At 43.0% G+C, this 18,384-nt stretch overlaps 1 protein-coding gene across 1 annotated transcript; it reads left to right on the forward strand.

Moving 5' to 3' along the window:
- Window positions 1–7,203: 7,203 nt before the first annotated feature.
- LOC125511579 lies at window positions 7,204–13,977 on the forward strand. Its single transcript, XM_048676988.1, has 20 exons — window positions 7,204–7,370; window positions 7,460–7,731; window positions 7,825–7,918; window positions 8,020–8,102; window positions 8,201–8,421; window positions 8,573–8,711; window positions 8,943–9,025; window positions 9,159–9,371; window positions 9,457–9,813; window positions 9,888–10,059; window positions 10,298–10,489; window positions 10,573–10,779; window positions 10,875–10,967; window positions 11,069–11,268; window positions 11,384–11,911; window positions 12,155–12,235; window positions 12,327–12,412; window positions 12,485–13,138; window positions 13,243–13,393; window positions 13,518–13,977. The coding sequence occupies exons 1-20, from the start codon at window positions 7,271–7,273 to the stop codon at window positions 13,609–13,611; spliced, it is 4,020 nt and encodes a 1,339-aa protein (XP_048532945.1). The 5' UTR covers window positions 7,204–7,270; the 3' UTR covers window positions 13,612–13,977.
- Window positions 13,978–18,384: the final 4,407 nt, after the last annotated feature.

Here is an 18,384-nt window from a genome sequence, read left to right on the forward strand (position 1 = left end):
TACTTCTCTTTCCTGGGATGCTCACTTTCCTTTGTCAGTAGTTTCTGCACTTCCTCGGGTGGGGAGTGACCATGCACCTTTGCTTTTGGACACAGGGGCACGGAGGGTTACCTCCCCCAAGATTTTTCGTTTTGAGAAATGGTGGTTTGACCACCCTGATTTTAAGAAAATGGTGATTGACACCTGGAACACCCTTGTTCCTGGAGAAACAGCTATAGATATTTGGATGAATAAAAGTAAGCTATTTAGGAAGAAAGCTAGAGGGTGGAGTATTAACATTGAAGCAGTTAGTAAAAAAAGAAAGAGGGAGCTTTTGCTCGAGTTCGACATTCTTGACGTGTTCTCTGAGAGAAACCAGATTGATGATAGGGATAGGATCATGATGGAGGAAATTAAAAAAGAACTTGCTCAAATCTGGAGCAAAGAGGAAACTGCCTTGTGGCAGCGATCCAGAGATCGTCGAATTATTGATGGGGACAAGAATAATGCTTATTTTCACACATTGGCCAACCATAGACATAGGAAGAATCATCTTCCCGAGTTAGTTGGGGATAATGGTCCAGTTTACACCACTCAGGAAATGTTGGGGGTAGCTACCACCTATTATAAAAACTTGTTCTGTTTTGAAAATAAACACAATATTTGTCTCGGTCCTTCCTTCTGGGAGAAAAATGAGTTGGTTACTCAAGAAGAGAACGACCATTTGCAAAAAAAACTTTTCTGAGGAAGAAATTAAAGAGGCGATCTTTGGGTCTTATGCCCATGGCGCTCCAGGCCCAGATGGACTATCTTTTCTGTTTTATCAAACCTTTTGGGAGGTTATTAAAACTGACTTCATGGCCCTGGTCAGAGATTTTGAAGAGGGCAAGCTAGACTTACAACGTTTGAATTTTGCCTTGATTGTTCTTATTCCAAAAGAACCTGATGCCAGGGAAATGAAGAAGTTCCGGCCTATAAGTCTGAGCAATTGTGGGATTAAAATTTTCTCTAAAGCCATGACCAATAGGGTATCCCCCGTAGGACGTAGATTGATTTCTTCTAATCAAACTGCGTTCATTAAGGGGAGATACATCCTGGAGAGTGTGGTTATGGCACATGAGGTGATCCATGAAATTAAAAAATCAGGCTCACAGGGTTTAGTTCTTAAATTGGATTACGAGAAAGCGTATGATAGAGTTAGTTGGGAGTTCCTATTTGATATGCTTCATTCGAGAGGTTTTGGTCCGAGGTGGATTTCTTGGATCAAAGGTACTCTCATCAATAGCACGTTTAGTGTGAGAATAAATGACACTACTGGTCCCTACTTTGTAGGAGGTAAAGGTCTCAAACAAGGGGACCCGCACTCTCCTCTATTATTTAACTTGGTTGCTGATGTTTTTACTAAAATGCTCAAAAAAGCTGCTTCTCAAAATTTAATATCTGGGCTTCTGCCTCATGTGATTCCTGGAGGTGTGGTTAGTCTGCAATATGCAGACGACACTATACTTTTTTTTGGAGAATTCTACTCAAAAAGCAAGAAATTTTAAATGGCTTTTGTCATGCTTTGAAAACCTGTCTGGGATGAAAATTAATTTCCACAAGAGTGATCTCATGACTATCAATGTGGATGATGCAGTTGCTAAGGAATTTGCTCAAATATTTTGCTGTAAAAAAGGCTCTTTCCCTATTAAATATCTGGGAGTGCCTCTGCACTATGATAAGTTAAAAAAGGAGGATTTACAGCCTATTATTGATAGGATCATTAAGGGCATATCTGGCTGGTTGGGGAGATATCTCACGTATAAAGGGAAAATTATATTACTATGTGCTTGTGTGATTAGCATTCCTGCTTACTTGATGTCTGTGATCAAGTTTCCTAAGTGGGCAATTAATGCCATTAACTCCCAAATGGCTCATTTCTTTTGGGGAAATATAGGAGACCAACACAAGTACCACCTGGCTAATTGGGGCCTAATTACTAGGAAGAAGGAATTTGGAGGTTTGGGGGTGCCTAACATTAGAGAGTATAATATGGCTTTACTAGCCTCTTGGGGTAAAAGATTTTTTAATAATCCTGACTTAGATTGGGTTAAACTTCTCTTGTACAAGTACAGAGTTAACTCTCCTAATCTGCTCTGGGCTAAAAGTGAAGGGGGCTCTACCTTTTGGAAGAGCATAACTTGGGCCCTGGCTGCTGCAAAAATCTTTTATAGATGGAAGCTGGGCGATGGAAAACTCATTAGTTTTTGGCATGATGTATGGGTGGGGGATTGTTCCCTTAAGGTACAATTTTGGGATTTATTTAGTATTTGTAACCAAAATGACAGTATAGTAGCCCAAGTGTGGGATGGTAATGATTTAAAATTAACCTTTAGAAGATGTGTTGATCTTCGTGGTATGAACCGCTGGGAACAACTTGTTTATGTGATCAAGCAAAATCCTCCTCTGGATGGAGTGGATACCCTGATTTGGGGCTTAGAATCCAATGGGACTTTCTTGGTTAAATCCTTTTATAAACAAATCAATTTTAGTGGGATAGTTCCTGCTATTAGTGATAAAATGTGGAAAATTTTATGTTCGCAGAGCATCCATATTTTCCTTTGGTTATGTGTTCACAATAAGATTCTTACTAGAGATAATCTTGCGAAAAGGAGGGGAGTTGAAGACCCTTCCTGTTTATTTTGCTCTGACTTTGAAACTGTTCAACACCTATTGTTTGACTGTGTGGTGGCCCAACAAGTTTGGGAATTTGTTGCAGAAGCTTTTGATATTGACAGAATATCTTGTTTTGAAAATATTGTGTCCCTCTGGCATATGCATAAGGAAAATGCTGTTTTGAATATGGTGACAACTGCTGCCTTGTGGAGCCTGTGGAGCCTGTGGAGACTAAGAAATGAGTTTTGCTTTCAGGGGCGCAAATGGAGAAGTATGAAGTGCATTCTTGCAAAACTAAGCTGCTTTTTACACCAATGGAAAGTTCTCTGCGACGATGGGCAGGCGACTCTACTGCTACGATGCATCCTTCTGTTGGACAAACGGCGTGGGGAACTCCTCCGGATCGCATGGAGATGATGCTGGGAGAGACCAACTGAAAAACTAGGCGCTGGAGATGACGGATCATTCTTGAAGATCTTCCTTTCGTTTTCCGTCGTTTCTCATTTCTGTTGGTGCTCTGTAATAAGTAAAATTATGCTCCTAGCCTCTAAACTGCTATATGACTTTAGGCTTTTATCGTTGATTTAGCTGCTCTGTAGTAGTCGGATGCTATTATGTAAAACTGGTGTCTGGTGTTCTCTGCTTCATTCTATAAAATGGGGCGGGGGGGGGGGGGGGGGCAACCCCCTTTCTTTAAAAAAAAAGAAGATCTACGCGCCGCGATCACTTGGATGATAGCCGCATTAGGACCTCCCGTCCCCTTGTTGATATCTTTTACCACTTCTAGGCAGTCTGATGCTACTACCATATTCTGAATATCAACATCATCTGCTAGGGCAAGAGCTTCACTGCATGCAAAAGTTTCGAGCATCATTGGATCACCAGTTTCCTTTTGTACGTGTAGCATTACTGGGAGAAAGACGAGCGTTCAGGATGGGCTGGCCCGTTAAACGTTTCAACCATTCCGGTTTTGGGAAGGTTTAGCCGATTTTTTCCCCGGTTTGGGAATCTTCCTTCTAGGAGGTTCCTGAAGCGGGTTTTTTTCCTGTTCTTTTCTTTTTTAGTTTTTTCCTGTTTCTTTTTCTTTCTTTCGGCACCCTGTATCTTCAAAAAAGAAAGCTATTAATGACCGTTTCGATCAACAAGCACGCCGGCTGCTGTCACTTCCATTTTCTTCTTTTTTCATGTTTATTTTCTTTTTAAAAAAGTTTACTGAGCTTATTGAAAAGAAGCGTAAATTTTCAAAAATGTTTGTTTTTCTTAAATTGTTCAAAACTTCAAAACAAATCCTGTTTTCCAATTTTGTTAACAAATTTAGAAAAATTGTCGCCTTTTCCCCAAAAACGGGGCTTCAAAAATTGTTCACATACGCATTTTTTTAGCATTTTCAAAGCTTTTATTTAGAGTTTAAAAAAATCTCTCTCTTTTTTTTCAAAAATGTCCGTGCTTTCAATTTTAGTTTTGCTCCCGGACGGCGTCCAAGCTTGAGGATTTGGCAGTCTATTTCGATAGAAGATGGTGGATCCAAGCAGTGGCAGAGCAAGACAAAAACCACTGAGGGGCAAAGGTAGATGGCAAAGATCTGGGGGCAAAACACTAATTTTCCTCTCATCTAGGCCCTTCAAAAAATCTTCTCACTTTTCTCCAAAGTTGGGTGGGTGGGTCCCCTTGGCCTCAACATAGCTTCGCCACTGGATCGAAGACCTGTGGTCGTCCATGCGTCCTTTGGTCACCTTTCCCCTGGAAGCAGCTGTGGTAACTGCTCCAGGGCGTTGGTTCGTCCGTAGGTGGTTGACTTCCTGACCGCAAGATAAAAAGTCTTGCCGGCTCTACAGAGGAGCAACGTCGGCACTGCAGCGCCATCCCCTTGTCCTGAAGGTTGTTGTCGGAGATACCCCAGATGTTTGTTTTTGATTTCTTGTTTGTTTGGGTTGTTTTTTTGTAATGTTGGTTCTTTGAATTTATTGAGCTTAGGCTTTTTTTTCACTAGTGCTAATTTTTTTGGTTCTTAGATTAGAATAATTTGCTTTTCGAGACAATATAATTATCTGGTAAAAGGCATGAAAATGGAGGTAAAATATGGTAGAAATCAGCCCACTCCGTTTTCACCCAGTTGACAATGGATTGCTCAAACGCGGGAGCTGTTTCTCGCATTCAGCGAGTCTAAAGATTTCTCTCGTTGAAGCATTCCGATTATCGGGCCGGCCCACTGTCGCACAACGAAATAGAAAAACCTTTCAAGAAAACAAGGGTGCGAGCAAACTTGGCCAAAATGGGCCGGCCCGGCCCGGCCTGGGTCCAACGGGCAAGGCACAGCACAGCACGGCCCGGCCAGGCACGCTAAGTACTCGGCCCGGCACGCGTGCTGGCCTCTTTGGCCCAGGCACGACCCCTTCACTACACGGGTCGGCACGTCGGCCCGTTTGTCCCGAGTAGGCACGTCGAGGCACGGGCGCAGCCGCGCAGCATCAATCGTTATTGCCTCATTGGCATTGCTGAAGAAAAAATGATGGTTGGCGACTCCAGGAATAAGGAATTGCAGTGCGCTCTTGAGCTTGTGTCGTGCTAGAGGCACATCGATTTTGCAGGAATAAAGAATTGCAGGCAGGCACGTCCCCCTGGTCCCTGCCTGGCTGCCTCCCTGTCCCGGGTATACGGTGTTTCCTAAATGGCGGCCGTTCCTTCATTAATTTCCAAACGGCGCACACCCCTCGCCACGTTTGGGCCGGCCCATTTCAAAAAAAATGGGCAGAAGCTGGGATTCGAACAACCGTTGCCTTAGTTCTACGATAGACGCAATACCACCCGACCTGCTCACATACGTGTGATTAAGTACATGTTTTTCATTCATTTCTTATTTCTTCAGCTTGATTTGTTTTTTCTTTATCCTTTTTTATGTTCGCAATAAAATTCTTCAAATCGATGAGCTTTTTTTTCAATATTGTGAACCATTTTTTTAAGATGATGAACTTTTTCTTAAACTCTTGAGTTATAAGAAAAGATATTTTTTCCCCAAATTTGAAGAAAAAATTTCAATTTTGTGAAGAAAAAAGAACAAATTAACATTTTTTCAAATTCGATGAACTTTTTTTTCAAATTTGATGAATTTTTTTAATATGACGAACTTTTTAAATTTCAATGAAAAAAGTTCATCCATGATTTTCAAATTTGATGAACTTTTTTCAATTCGACAAACTTATTTTTCAAATTCGATGAACCTTTTCAAATTGGATGAACTTTTTTCAAAAATTAATGAACCTTTTCAATTTGGATGAACTTTTTTCAAATCAATGAACTTTTTTTCAAAATCAAAGAACTTTTTTCGAAAATTGATGAACTTTTTTCAATTTATGATTTTTTTTCAAAATTGATGAATTTGTTTCAAAATTTTTATGAACTTTTTTCATTTTTCATGAACTATTTTTTAAATTGATTGACGTTTTTCAAATTCAATGGACTTTCCTTGAATAGGGGCAACATTTTTTGTATGTTCACGAACTTTTTCCCGAAATCTGTGAAGTTCTAATTTTTTGAAAGAAAATCATGTATGGGCAGGTAGTTTTTAAAGTGTTGGAGCTGCATTTGATCACTAGTAACAACATGTTGTAGCGGTTAGCCGAACGCTTGTAGAATGGTATGACTTCCGACTGGCTTTCGAAAGAGAAGCCCACTAAGCTTCCCTGTATGAGCCAGGTATGGTAACCAGCGCAAAAGGCGCCCGTTAGGAGCTCCCCGGGTATACGTAGGTAGCAGTAGGTTTTGCTCAAGAGAAATGTGCTAGTCGTGCCGTGCCGTGCTGGCGCACATGCCTGGCAAGGCAGCCCAGGCACGGCCCACTAGGTCACGTGCCGTGCCGGCTCGTGACGGGCCAGGCACGCGGGCTATCGTGCCGGCCCGACAATACCGGCCCCTTTGGCTAGGTTTGGGTTTTACGAACGAGCATAGAGCCGTTCAGATACGAGGGGCACACTACTTGAGGTAAAACACTGGAGGTTTTTTTATTTCTTCATTTTTCCTTTTTTGGTTTCTTTGGTTTTTTGTTTGGTCTTGTTATTTTTCTTCGGTTTTGTTTTATTCATCATTATAATTCGATTTTCTCCATTTTTTTTCATTTTCTTCTATGGTTTTTGTTTTGTTTTCTCGATTTTTTGTTTTCCTTTGGTGTTTTCTTATGTTGTCATTTTCACTCTACATTTACGCACATGTCAAAAACATTTTTTGTAACAAGTGATCAACATTTTTTGTACACAAGTTCAACATTTTTCAAATACTTATTCAACATTTTTTCATATACTTGTTCAAGTTATTAATACTTACTCAACATTTTCAAAAGCTTGTTAAACATTTTTATTTTATATACCCATTCAACATTTTAATACATGTTTTTTTGAGGGGTTCACAGTTTGTACATAGGAGTATTTGAATAATTTGAACAAGTATATGAAAACAAGACAAACATGGTGCCCATTTTGTTTCCGCTCCGTTTTAACTGACCGCCGTTTGATAAAAAAAAACCTCCGAAGGCGATCTCGTTTGGGCCCAAAAGCTTAAACCGCCAGAAAAGAAAACCCTACTCCCTTCCTTCAAAAAAAAAAAAAAACCCTACTCCCCTCTGCTCCCACTCCTCCGCCCCGCCATGGCCGCCGGCGACCGCCGCCTCCGGCTGGGCTCCTACCTCGGCGACGTCTCCGCGCTCTCCTTCCTCCCCTCCTCCCTGCGCTCCCTCCTCCTCGCCGGTAACTTCCCCTCCCTCCCCTCCCCCTCCCCCTCCCCCTCCCTGCGCTCCGTACGCTCAGCTCACCTATTACGCCGCGCGCTCTCGCAGGGACCGGGTCGGAGCTGCTCGTCTACGACGTGGACGTCGCCAGGCTCGTCGCCTCCTTCCGGGTCTTCGACGGCGTGCGCGTCCACGGCATCCAGCCCCGCGGCTCGCCCCCTGCCGACGGGCTCACCCTCGCCGTCTTCGGCGAGAGGAGGGTGAAGCTCCTCAGCCTCCGCGTCGACGCCGAGGATGGCGGGGCGGTCGCCGTGCGGCTGGAGCTGGAGCAGAGGCTCCCCGGGTTCGACCACTGGGTGCTCGACGCTTGCTTCCTCGAGGTATGCACGCTCGGTCGTGCTGTCCGGTCCCTGCATTCGCGCAGGGAAGCTTCGTTTTCCTCTGCCATTCATGTTCGTTTGTTTTCGGCGCAGGTGGACAGGCTGCTTGCGATCGGTTTGGGCGACAATTCAGTGGCATTGTGGGATTTGACGGACCATGTGTTTGTTACCCGAGTGAATTCTCCAGGTTCGACGACAATCGATGTGTTGCCCTAAAGTTCGAAACTATATTCTCTACGCCAGAATTTGTATTGATATACTTGCTTCTGGTGTGTTTTGTGGATGCAGAGAAGTGCCTTCTGTATTCAATGAGAATGTGGGGGGACTCTGTTCAATCCCTCCTCGTGGCGTCTGGTACCATTCTAAACGAGGTAATCTTATAATGCAACAAAATTTTGAGACACACAGAGTTTTGTTTTTATGTATGAACATTACCATAACTCATTAACTCCATCATATCTGTTTTCAGATTCTTATTTGGAAATTGGTACCCGAAACCCTGAGTACTTCGTTATTAAGCTCGGACGAGTTGGGTGCTACTGGTGTAGATAACAGTGAAAATGTTCATCTTAGTGATAATAAATACATGGCTGTTCATATTGGAAGGCTGAAGGAACACGAAGGTTCAATATTTCGAATAGCTTGGTCCTCTGATGGATCAAAGTTCATGTCCGTTTCTGATGATCGCAGGTCAGGTTCATTCTGGCTTTCACTTCTCTGCATTATCTGTGTCAGATTTCCTTTGCTGAAGTATCTGTATCTAGCTTCTGGAACTTTATTGTTTCAAATGGCCGTCTTTTGTAATATTGATCTTATGTGCTTGGCTTCATTGTTATGGCAGTGCTCGCATGTGGATGTTAAGTTGTCAGCCACAGGATCTTACCAATCAAACAGCCAAAATTGATGATGTGGACATTATACCCAAACTGACACTTTTCGGACACAGTGCTAGAATTTGGGATTGTTGCATATCTGATTCTGTAAGTTTGTTGCACTTTGCCTTTTCATCTTTCAGTTTTGAAGGTGGATTTGCCATTATGCTTGTTTAGCGACGGCCATTTTCTCAGTTCTTTTCTACTCACAACTCTGTCATGGACACATACCATATTATTGCATTAATGCTTTTTTTGCGACAAAAGGGGAACTTGATCATCTAGCTGTTATTGTAGACGAAATACAGCTTACTGTTTTCACCTCAACTTGCCTTTTAGATAGTTATAACTGCTGGTGAGGATTGTACTTGCTGCATTTGGGGCATGGATGGAAAGCTAATCAAAACATTCAAAGAACACATGTAAGTTGGGAAGATCAACTTAGATAAAGTGTAAGGCGAGCAAATTAAGTATGTCGGAGTTTGACTACCTTGACTTGCAACAAGTGCTTCCCTTAGTAAAACTTAATTTTCTATGCTGCATCTATTGTTACAGTGGCCGAGGATTATGGCGATGTTTATATAATCCAAGCTCACTAGTTCTGATCACCGCTGGGTTTGATTCTGCAATCAAAGTGCACCACCTACGTAACTCCTCTTTTCATGACATATTGGAAGAAAACGTGGCCCCGGATGGTCTGAAATACGATTCTGAGGTGTTTGAAATATCTTCTCCTATAGTATCAGGACAGCATGGTGCCTTGGATAGGTATGGTGTGCTTCCGTGTTTTCTTGTATTATCTCCATTTTTCATTGTGATATAGTGTGAGTGATTGTTTTTTTGTTTATCACAGCAAAAGCGAATATGTCCGATGCTTACATTTTGTGCAAGAAAATGTTCTCTATGTTGCCACAAACAATGGATATCTGCATCATGCTGAGCTCTCTGATACAAAAGATCCAAGATGGACTGAGGTTATTCAGGTCACTGAGAAAGCACCAATTATATGTATGGATGTAATGACAGGGTGCTCAGACATTTCTTTGGATAAGGAGGATATAATTGCCCTTGGAGACGGTCGAGGAAATGTTACTATCGTCCGTTTAAGCAGTCCCAGTCTTGAACCTAAAATAGATTTATCTGTTACCTGGCCAGCTGAAAAGGATAGGCAACTACTAGGACTATACTGGTGCAAGTCCCTTGAATGTAGGTATGTGGATTATTTCCTATTTACTTTCTGGTTAGCAGGTAATTATTGTTCTCAACAGTTTTTTCCCCTCGCAGCCACATTTTCACAGCTGATCCTAGAGGCGCTCTTAAGTTATGGAACGTAAGGAATGCCCTTTTGTCAAATGGCCATGCGATTACTACAGCTCAGGAGGTTTCACTTGTTGCAATGTTTGAATCTCCCTTTGGGGCTCGAATCATGTGTTTAGATGTATCACTTCAGGATGAGGTAATTCTTATAAACTTGCTCTGTTTCTCACTGAATGCAAAACCATAACAGTGGCTTATATAATATTTCACGCGAATATGAGACGTTCCATAATTATGACTACGGGAACACTAATTGTTTATAGAATACCAGTGCCTGATGTTCTAATAACTATCAAAAGAGAAATGTTACAGTTTGCTGCAAAGAATATATTTTGTTCTCTGATGTAAAAAAAAAGTACATGTTATTTTCTATGCAGATCCTTATAACAGGTGATAAGAAGGGTAACATCGCTGCCTTTCCTTTTCATAAAACATTGGCAGCACATGACAGCAGTGAGGCACAACAGAAGATACCTTTACGTGACCGTTTTAAAGGAGCTCATGGCATTTCTAGTGTCACAAGTGTTCAGATAATCACCTCAGCTTCAGATCATATTGAAATCCACACTGTATGTACAGAGTTTTGTTGTTCTTTCTATTGAAGTCATGAGCTTGGCCTGACATAAACTCCTCTGCTCTGAACATTTTACAGACTGGGGGAGACTGCTGTATTTGCTTCTTCAAGTATGGGAGACATGTCAAAAAAGTTGAATTTGTTGGAATGAGACAATTGAAAGAATTAGGCACCATTCAATCCATCTACGCAAATCATGCCTCTGGTAACCAATTGGTTGGTACCTATGCAATAGGTTTCACCTCTGTGGATTTTATCATTTGGGACCTTGAAAATGATACAAAGGTAAGACATACTGAATAAACTGGACAGTTTGGAAATTTGAATTTGGCAACAGTTGGGCTAATCTAATAATTCTGGATTTGTTTGCCCTTCTATAGCTGGTTCAAATATCCTGCGGAGGATGGCGGCGCCCTTACTCTTATTATCTTGGGACAGTCCCTGAGTATCAAAACTGTTTTGCCTTCGTGAAGGTTTGCTGCCCAGCCCTTGCTTAGCGATGTTTGTGGAAGTGTTTTCTTCACTGTTGTTCTGTGCAAATTTACACACCTCATGAGAATTGACTTCCTAGCAGGACCACAGTATTCATGTCCACAGACACTGGGCACCAGCTCAAGATAGGAAGCTGCTTCCTCAAGTTTTTCATACCCAGTTCCATGGAAGAGAAGTGCATTCTCTTTGCTTCATAGATCCAGCAAGCTATTCACATCCTGAGAGGAGTACAGATTTGTGGATTGCAACCGGGTGTGAAGATGGAACCGTCCGGCTTACAGGGTAAATAAGTTACTATTCATGCATAATAACAAACAAGGGTTAATCAAATACACCTGTTCATTTCAGGTGCTGTTATGAATCATATGATATATTTTGTTCTTGATCTTTGTTACAGGTACTCGGCTAGTAGTGCTGGAAGATGGTGTTCATCAAAGCTGCTGGGGGAGCATGTTGGCGGGTTAGCTGTGAGAGATACGTGTTTCATCCCAAAAACATACACATTAGCAGATAAATCGCGCAACTCTAGTGTCAGTTCTGCCGACACTTGGGTCGAAAACAAGGACACCACTTACATATTGATATCTGTTGGATCAAAGCAAGTTCTTACGGCTTGGATTCTAGAACCTAGGATTGCAGAGAACAACAAACAAGTGTGCTCGAGTGGTCTAGATTTAGACACCAAGCAAGGCTCAGAATGCTCAGACAATAGTGATTCAGCCGTTACATTTCAGTGGCTTTCTACCCACATGCCACCAAAGCTTGGCACCAAGAGGTTGAAAGCTGATCATGTAAAGCTGAACTTCGAGGAAGGCGGGAAAGGAAATTCCTCTGCTCAACCCAATCTGGCTATTATGGATCAGATGGAAAATGACTGGCGTTACCTTTCTGTTACAGCATTTCTTTTGAAACATCCGGCTACCGAGTAAGATTTGGCACTGCACTCTTATGAATTGCTCATAAATATAGGGCCCATGGTACTTTCTGTTTCAGCTCTTGGAAGAAATATCTCTCATAAATTGCTCACAAATATAGGGTCTAGGGCACTCTCTGTTTCAGCTCTTGCAAGAAATGACTCATGAGTTGCTCACAAATATAGGGTCTAGAATACTTTCTTATTAGCTCTTGCAAGAAATGAGGGTAATCTAAGCTCTTTGTTTTGTGCCAGGTTGACAGTTTGTTTTGTGGTTGTTGCTTGCTCTGATGCAACAGTTATTGTCCGTGCGCTTCTTTTGCCTTCTCGGCTATGGTAAGCAACATGAGATTTCTGAAGTGGAGTTCCTATTTATCTGTACTAGTCTTGGGGCTTTCAGTTAGCTGTTCCTTTTCTTTGTGTACAGGTTTGATGTTGCCTTGTTGGTCCCACAGGCATCACCAGTTCTTGTGCTACGGCATATTGTTGTCGCCTCTGGTGCCCACTGTGAAGGTCAGTTCTACTCTTCCTTATTTGTTCTGATAATGTTATTAAGCATAATGAAATTCACACATTTGCTTTCAGGTGATGTTTATAATGGCGATAGGTACATTATTGTGAGTGGATCTACAGATGGTAGCATCACATTGTGGGACCTAACAGACACCATTCATGGCTTTATGCAACTAGTATCAGAGACTAAGCCGCACATGGTTATTGACTGCCAAAAGCGGCCCAAGACAGGAAGAGGGAGTCAGGGTGGTCGTCGTCGGTGGCGACCACTGGCAAACAGTTCTGTGAAAAAGGGTAACGAACAAGCATTGCTCCCCAGTGAGAACAATCTGAGTAGCTCGCGCGCTGCTGCAGAGAGTCCACATGAAACTTCAGGAGTGGCAGAAACTGAGGCCATAAAAAACACTGAGGACACAGTTTCAAGTACCCAGTCATGTGATATACCTGAGCTGCAGCCATTGCAGATGTTCTCCGGTGTTCACCAGTCAGGCGTCAACTGCCTCCATGTTTCAGAGATGGAGCAGCGATCAAGCTCTGCACCTGGCTTGTTTTACTGCATCGTAAGTGGCGGTGATGATCAGGCGGTTCAGTGTTTTGTTTTCACATTAGGACCCCCACAGGGCTGCTCAACTAATACGTCAAACATAATCTCGCCTCCTGACAAAGGTGGATTTCAAATACTTGGCCAACACACGGTTCCATCGGCTCACGGATCAGCAGTGAAAGGTATGTCTGACACTGTTAATATCACGGCTTGGTTTAATTAGTATTTCAGTTTAGCAACTGTCCTTGTAAGCTGATGATACAAGCACCTGCGCTTTTACCGTCAGGTATCTGGACGGACGGTGCCTGGGCTTTCTCCACCGGGCTTGATCAGAGAATCAGATGTTGGAAGATGGGCCCGTCCGGCAAATTCATGGAGCATTCCCATGTTATCATCAGCGTGCCCGAGCCGGAAACTCTGGATGTTTTCCATGACCGGTGAGGAGGCTTCACAGCATCATCTATGTTCTTTTTTCTTGGCCGATGAAAATGTGTACGTGATGTTCTCTGTCGTAGTTCCATCTTTACGATTTTCTCACGGTGATTGTTGTTATCTTGTCAGTGGGAGCGGGATATACCACATCGCCGTTGCAGGAAGAGGGATGCAGATGGTTGAGTTCTCGCCGCCTGAAGACGACTCGATGAAGATAGCGTGAGAACAGCCTGAAGGCGCGTCGTGGAATTACTGCAGGCGGGAGGGTGCGCAGTCTGTTTTTTTGGATGATTTGTAACTCCATTTGATGTGTAGCTCTTTTTGAGAGAGGGGATGAATTATAGACAGTCAGCGATCTGGAAATCTGGTGGCATTGAAGGCTGGCTTGATTTGATTGAATGGAAGAGAGAAACCTCAAGTCGTTTCTCATCTGGATCTACTCTCCACTTGACAACCATGTGAATCAATTAATCCCTGTCAAATTTCCCTACATTGGTAAACACAAATACTGAATGTAATATCTATTTCAATGCCGGCAAGACATTAAAAGTATAAATGGCAGCTACTACCTCTGTTTCAGTTGTGCAAACTACTCCCTCAGTCCATAATGTAAGACGTTTTTTGAAACTAGCATGAAGACGCCACCGTGTTGAGCTGGCTGCCATGGAGGGTGTCGTCGTCCGTCGCAACACAAATACCACCGATATTGGTCGTAGTCGGTCGGACTTACCACTGTGGACGGCGTCGAGCGTCACCAAGGAAAAAGTACGCCGCGGCTGTTCATGCGTCCTCGACGAGGCCACCGCTGGTTTGATGTCGCCGAGCGCCGGAGCGACATAGTTGTTGGCTTCCTGGTCTTGTTCCGAATGCATGAAAGCCACTTAACAAAATTGATTAGCATATTAGTTTAATCAAAACAAGAAGAATCGAACGAGACATCTATTGATCCATCAGGATCGATTCCTCTCATCTTCTTGTTCTGGCACGGAAGTGCGCGATTGATGGGGAGCCGCTGTCTCGCCTTGCGCCTTCATGGTCTACCAACCTGCTGATTGCATGCCCGTAAAACGCTAGAGATAAAGAGTGCCTCCGTGGTGTACCAACCTGCTGATTGCGTGCCCGTGAAACGCTAGAGATAAAGAGTGTCTCCGTGGTGTACCAACCTGCTGATTGCGTGCCCGTGAAACGCTAGAGATAAAGAGTGCCTCTGTGGTGTACCTGTTGGGTTTCATAGTAATTTTAAAAAATTTCCTACGCACACGCAAGATCATGTGATGCATAGCAACGAGGGGGGAGTGTGATCTACATACCTAGTAGATCAACAACGGAAGCGTTTGGTTGATGTAGTCGTACGTCTTCACGATCTGACCGATCAAGCATCGAAACTACGGCACCTCCGAGTTCGAGCACACGTTCAGCTCGATGACGATCCCCGGACTCCGATCCAGCAAAGTGTCAGGGAAGAGTTCCGTCAGCACGACGACGTGGTGACGATCTTGATGTACTACAGCAGCAGGGCTTCGTCTAAACTCCGCTACAGTATTATCGAGGACTATGGTGGCTGGGGGCGCCGCACACGGTTAAGGAATAGATCACGTGGATCAACTTTTTTGTGTGTCTCTGGGGTGCCCCTTGCCTCAGTATATAAAGGAGCCAGGGAGAGGGGGCGGCCGACCAAGGTGGGCGCGCCAAGGGGGAGTCCTACTCCCATCGGGAGTAGGACTCCTAGTTGGACAAGGAGAGAGGGGAAAGAGATGGAAGAGAGGAAGGAAAGGGGGGGGGGGCGCCGCCCCCCTTCCCTTGTCCTATTCGGACTAGGAAGGGGAGGGGCGCGCGGCCACCTCTTGCCTCCTTCTCTCTTCTCCATCAAGGCCCATGTAGGCCCAATAAACCCCCGGGGGGGTTCCGGTAACCCCCGGTACTTCGGAAAAATGCCGATTTCACCCGGAACGATTCCGATGTCCAAATATAGGCTTCCAATATATCAATCTTTACGTCTCGACCATTTCGAGACTCCTCGTCATGTTCGTGATCACATTCGGGACTCTGAACAACTTTCAGTACATCAAAATGCATAAACTCATAATATAACTGTCATCGTAACCTTAAGCGTGCGGACCCTACGGGTTCGAGAACAATGTAGACATGACCGAGACACGTCTCGGGTCAATAACCAATAGCGGGACCTGGATGCCCATATTGGCTCCTACATATTCTACGAAGATCTTTATCGGTCAGACCGCATAACAACATACGTTGTTCCCTTTGTCATCGGTATGTTACTTGCCCGAGATTCGATCGTCGGTATTCTAATACCTAGTTCAATCTCGTTGCTGGCAAGTCTCTTTACTCGTTCTGTAATACATCATCCCGCAACTAACTCATTTAGTTGCAATGCTTGCAAGGCTTAAGTGATGTGCATTACCGAGAGGGCCCAGAGATACCTCTCCGACAATCGGAGTGACAAAACCTAATCTCGAAATACGCCAACCCAACATGTACCTTTGGAGACACCTGTAGTACTCCTTTATAATCACCCAGTTACGTTGTGACGTTTGGTAGTACCCAAAGTGTTCCTTCGGTAAACGGGAGTTGCATAATCTCATAGTTATAGGAACATGTATAAGTCATGAAGAAAGCAATAGCAACATACTAAACGATCGGGTGCTAAGCTAATGGAATGGGTCATGTCAATCAGATCATTCTCTCAATGATGTGATCCCGTTAATCAAATAACAACTCATTGTTCATGGTTAGGAAACATAACCATCTTTGATTAACGAGCTAGTCAAGTAGAGGCATACTAGTGACATTTTGTTTGTCTATGTATTCACACATGTATTATGTTTCCGGTTAATACAATTCTAGCATGAATAATAAACATTTATCATGATTATAAGAAAATAAATAATAACTTTATTATTGCCTCTAGGGCGTATTTCCTTCAGTAGAGATAAAGAGATAAAGAGTAGCGATCATAAGTTAGACATAAAAAATGTTGATTATGATACACGACGGCTGGGCCATGCAATGCAGTCAACAGTCAAAGCTAGGCTGCTTAACTGAGCGGAATAAGTACAGTGCAGTCATACCATATGTAGACTAGTAGAGTGCCCGTGCGTTGCCACAGGCTTTTGAAATAGTTTGCAAGATTTACATGTTAAATTTCACACATACAAATAATATAACACAAACACAATTATTGAATAATTGAAGTCCAATTTTGCAATGTAAATTGATAACAAAAAAAAGATTAATGACATGTGCATGTAACAAACTGAGCGATGTTCGACCTTAACATCTATTACAAAACTATCAATATCTAGATGATGCGTTTAAAAAATTCTTTCACAATATCAGAAAAGTTGCCTTTAGCTTCATTCCCACGATGTTTTAGCAAGTACAATAAAAACTGTTTCCTCAACTCATACCTATCTTGCACAAACATTATATGTAGTTGGTATGAAAATTTCACGCCGAAGGTCTTAAAACATGTAACGGACAATACTCACCCCGCACACCGGCTTACCAATTCTTTACCGTTCCACCAGAGCATAAAATTAAAAACAAAATAGCTAGACACATTCCTGCAATTTTTTAAATTGATAATATAAAGAATATGGTGATAACAAAAATAAATGTTTTTATTATGAATTCATTACCCATCTATACTCGTTGAAATACCAAACGGAAATAAATGTTGCCATTTAGATATATCAGAATTTCAACCAGGTAGCTTTATTTCGAGTGCTTCTTTGAAATCCCTTGCAAAACTTTTTAATTTCAGTGCATGCCTTAAATTTTTATCCTCTAACGATCATGATGTTTGAATAGGCTCCATAATATATAGACGACGTGCCTCTTTGTCGATGACGTATAAAATGTATCGGCCGATGGATGCATAGGGAAGATAAATCTACATGTGGAGCTATTAGAAACAACAATAAACCACGATAACAATAGACAAAATACTTTACTTATCATGTTGCACGATGAGATGTCGTTGTCTATCCCAAGCCAGCTATCAAATAATGTTGCCAACGTTTGGATAGTTTCCTTGTCGCAAAACTTCTAACCTCGTGTTGACTCTAGCATAATGGACCCCGTGTCCCCCTCGCAACCGATTCTCTCACCGCAACCACCCCTCTCACTCGTTCTCTCTGCCACGGCGTTGCTGCCACCATATCTCCCAATCGTGGCATGTCGCTGCCACCTTCCCATCCACGCTCACCATCCCCTCCCCTCCATCAATCGCTATGTCGCCCATCCCCTCCCCAGTTATATGTTTTGGTCAGATCTGATGAGCTGCGGTGAGCACATATATGTCACGGTGAGTAGCCGGATTCAGCGACGACATCAATATGGCCATCCCATGGCGATTTCTGGTGCCATGGGCTTCATACTATACGATTTCTACCTCGGGCGATCCGTGTCATCGACCTGGCCCTCCCAGGTCGATTTTCGGTGCCGAGGGTGATCTCCGGGTAAATTGGTGTCTTGTGCAACCACGTTCTTGGCTCGCCCCCGCTAGACGTTAACTGGATGGTCTTTCCCTGAATCCATTGCAAGTTAATTGCCCATCCGTTGCTACAGAGCATACATATTTTGTAGTTTAATATAAACCTTTAGGACACTCGTGCAAATAGGGTGGTGTTATCGACAATTCTTTGACCATTAAATAACTCTTCATCTTCTTTTCTTTTTCTTATTTCATCCACTATTTTCGTCTCTCCACCATCTATCCAAACTTGCCACCTCTGGCAGTTGTGCATGATGCAGTCAGCTCAAATTTCCTCTTACACCCCAATCACACACACATCAAAATTCAAACCCATCGGTCTGTGGTAGTGAACCCCTGGAGATAGCTGGACCTTCAACTTGTTATAGCTCATGTTGACTGATAATCACATATAAGTGCCTCGCCTTGATACTTGATACCACAATAGTTGTGGTAGAAACTGGTTGTGCCATCCTAAACGGGTCAAGACAATACAAC

This window comes from Triticum urartu, chromosome 5 (assembly GCF_003073215.2).
Source record: "Triticum urartu cultivar G1812 chromosome 5, Tu2.1, whole genome shotgun sequence".
NCBI lineage: Eukaryota > Viridiplantae > Streptophyta > Magnoliopsida > Poales > Poaceae > Triticum > Triticum urartu.

What these genes read in the sequence shown, in the direction of transcription:
- LOC125511579 (XM_048676988.1), top strand. Translation starts at nt 7,271, where the DNA reads ATGGCCGCCGGCGACCGCCGCCTCCGGCTGGGCTCCTACCTCGGCGAC. An exon ending in CAGCATGGTGCCTTGGATAG is followed by an intron (nt 9,372 to 9,456) that starts GTATGGTGTGCT and finishes TGTTTATCACAG; the next exon opens with CAAAAGCGAATATGTCCGAT. An exon ending in TGCAAGTCCCTTGAATGTAG is followed by an intron (nt 9,814 to 9,887) that starts GTATGTGGATTA and finishes TTCCCCTCGCAG; the next exon opens with CCACATTTTCACAGCTGATC.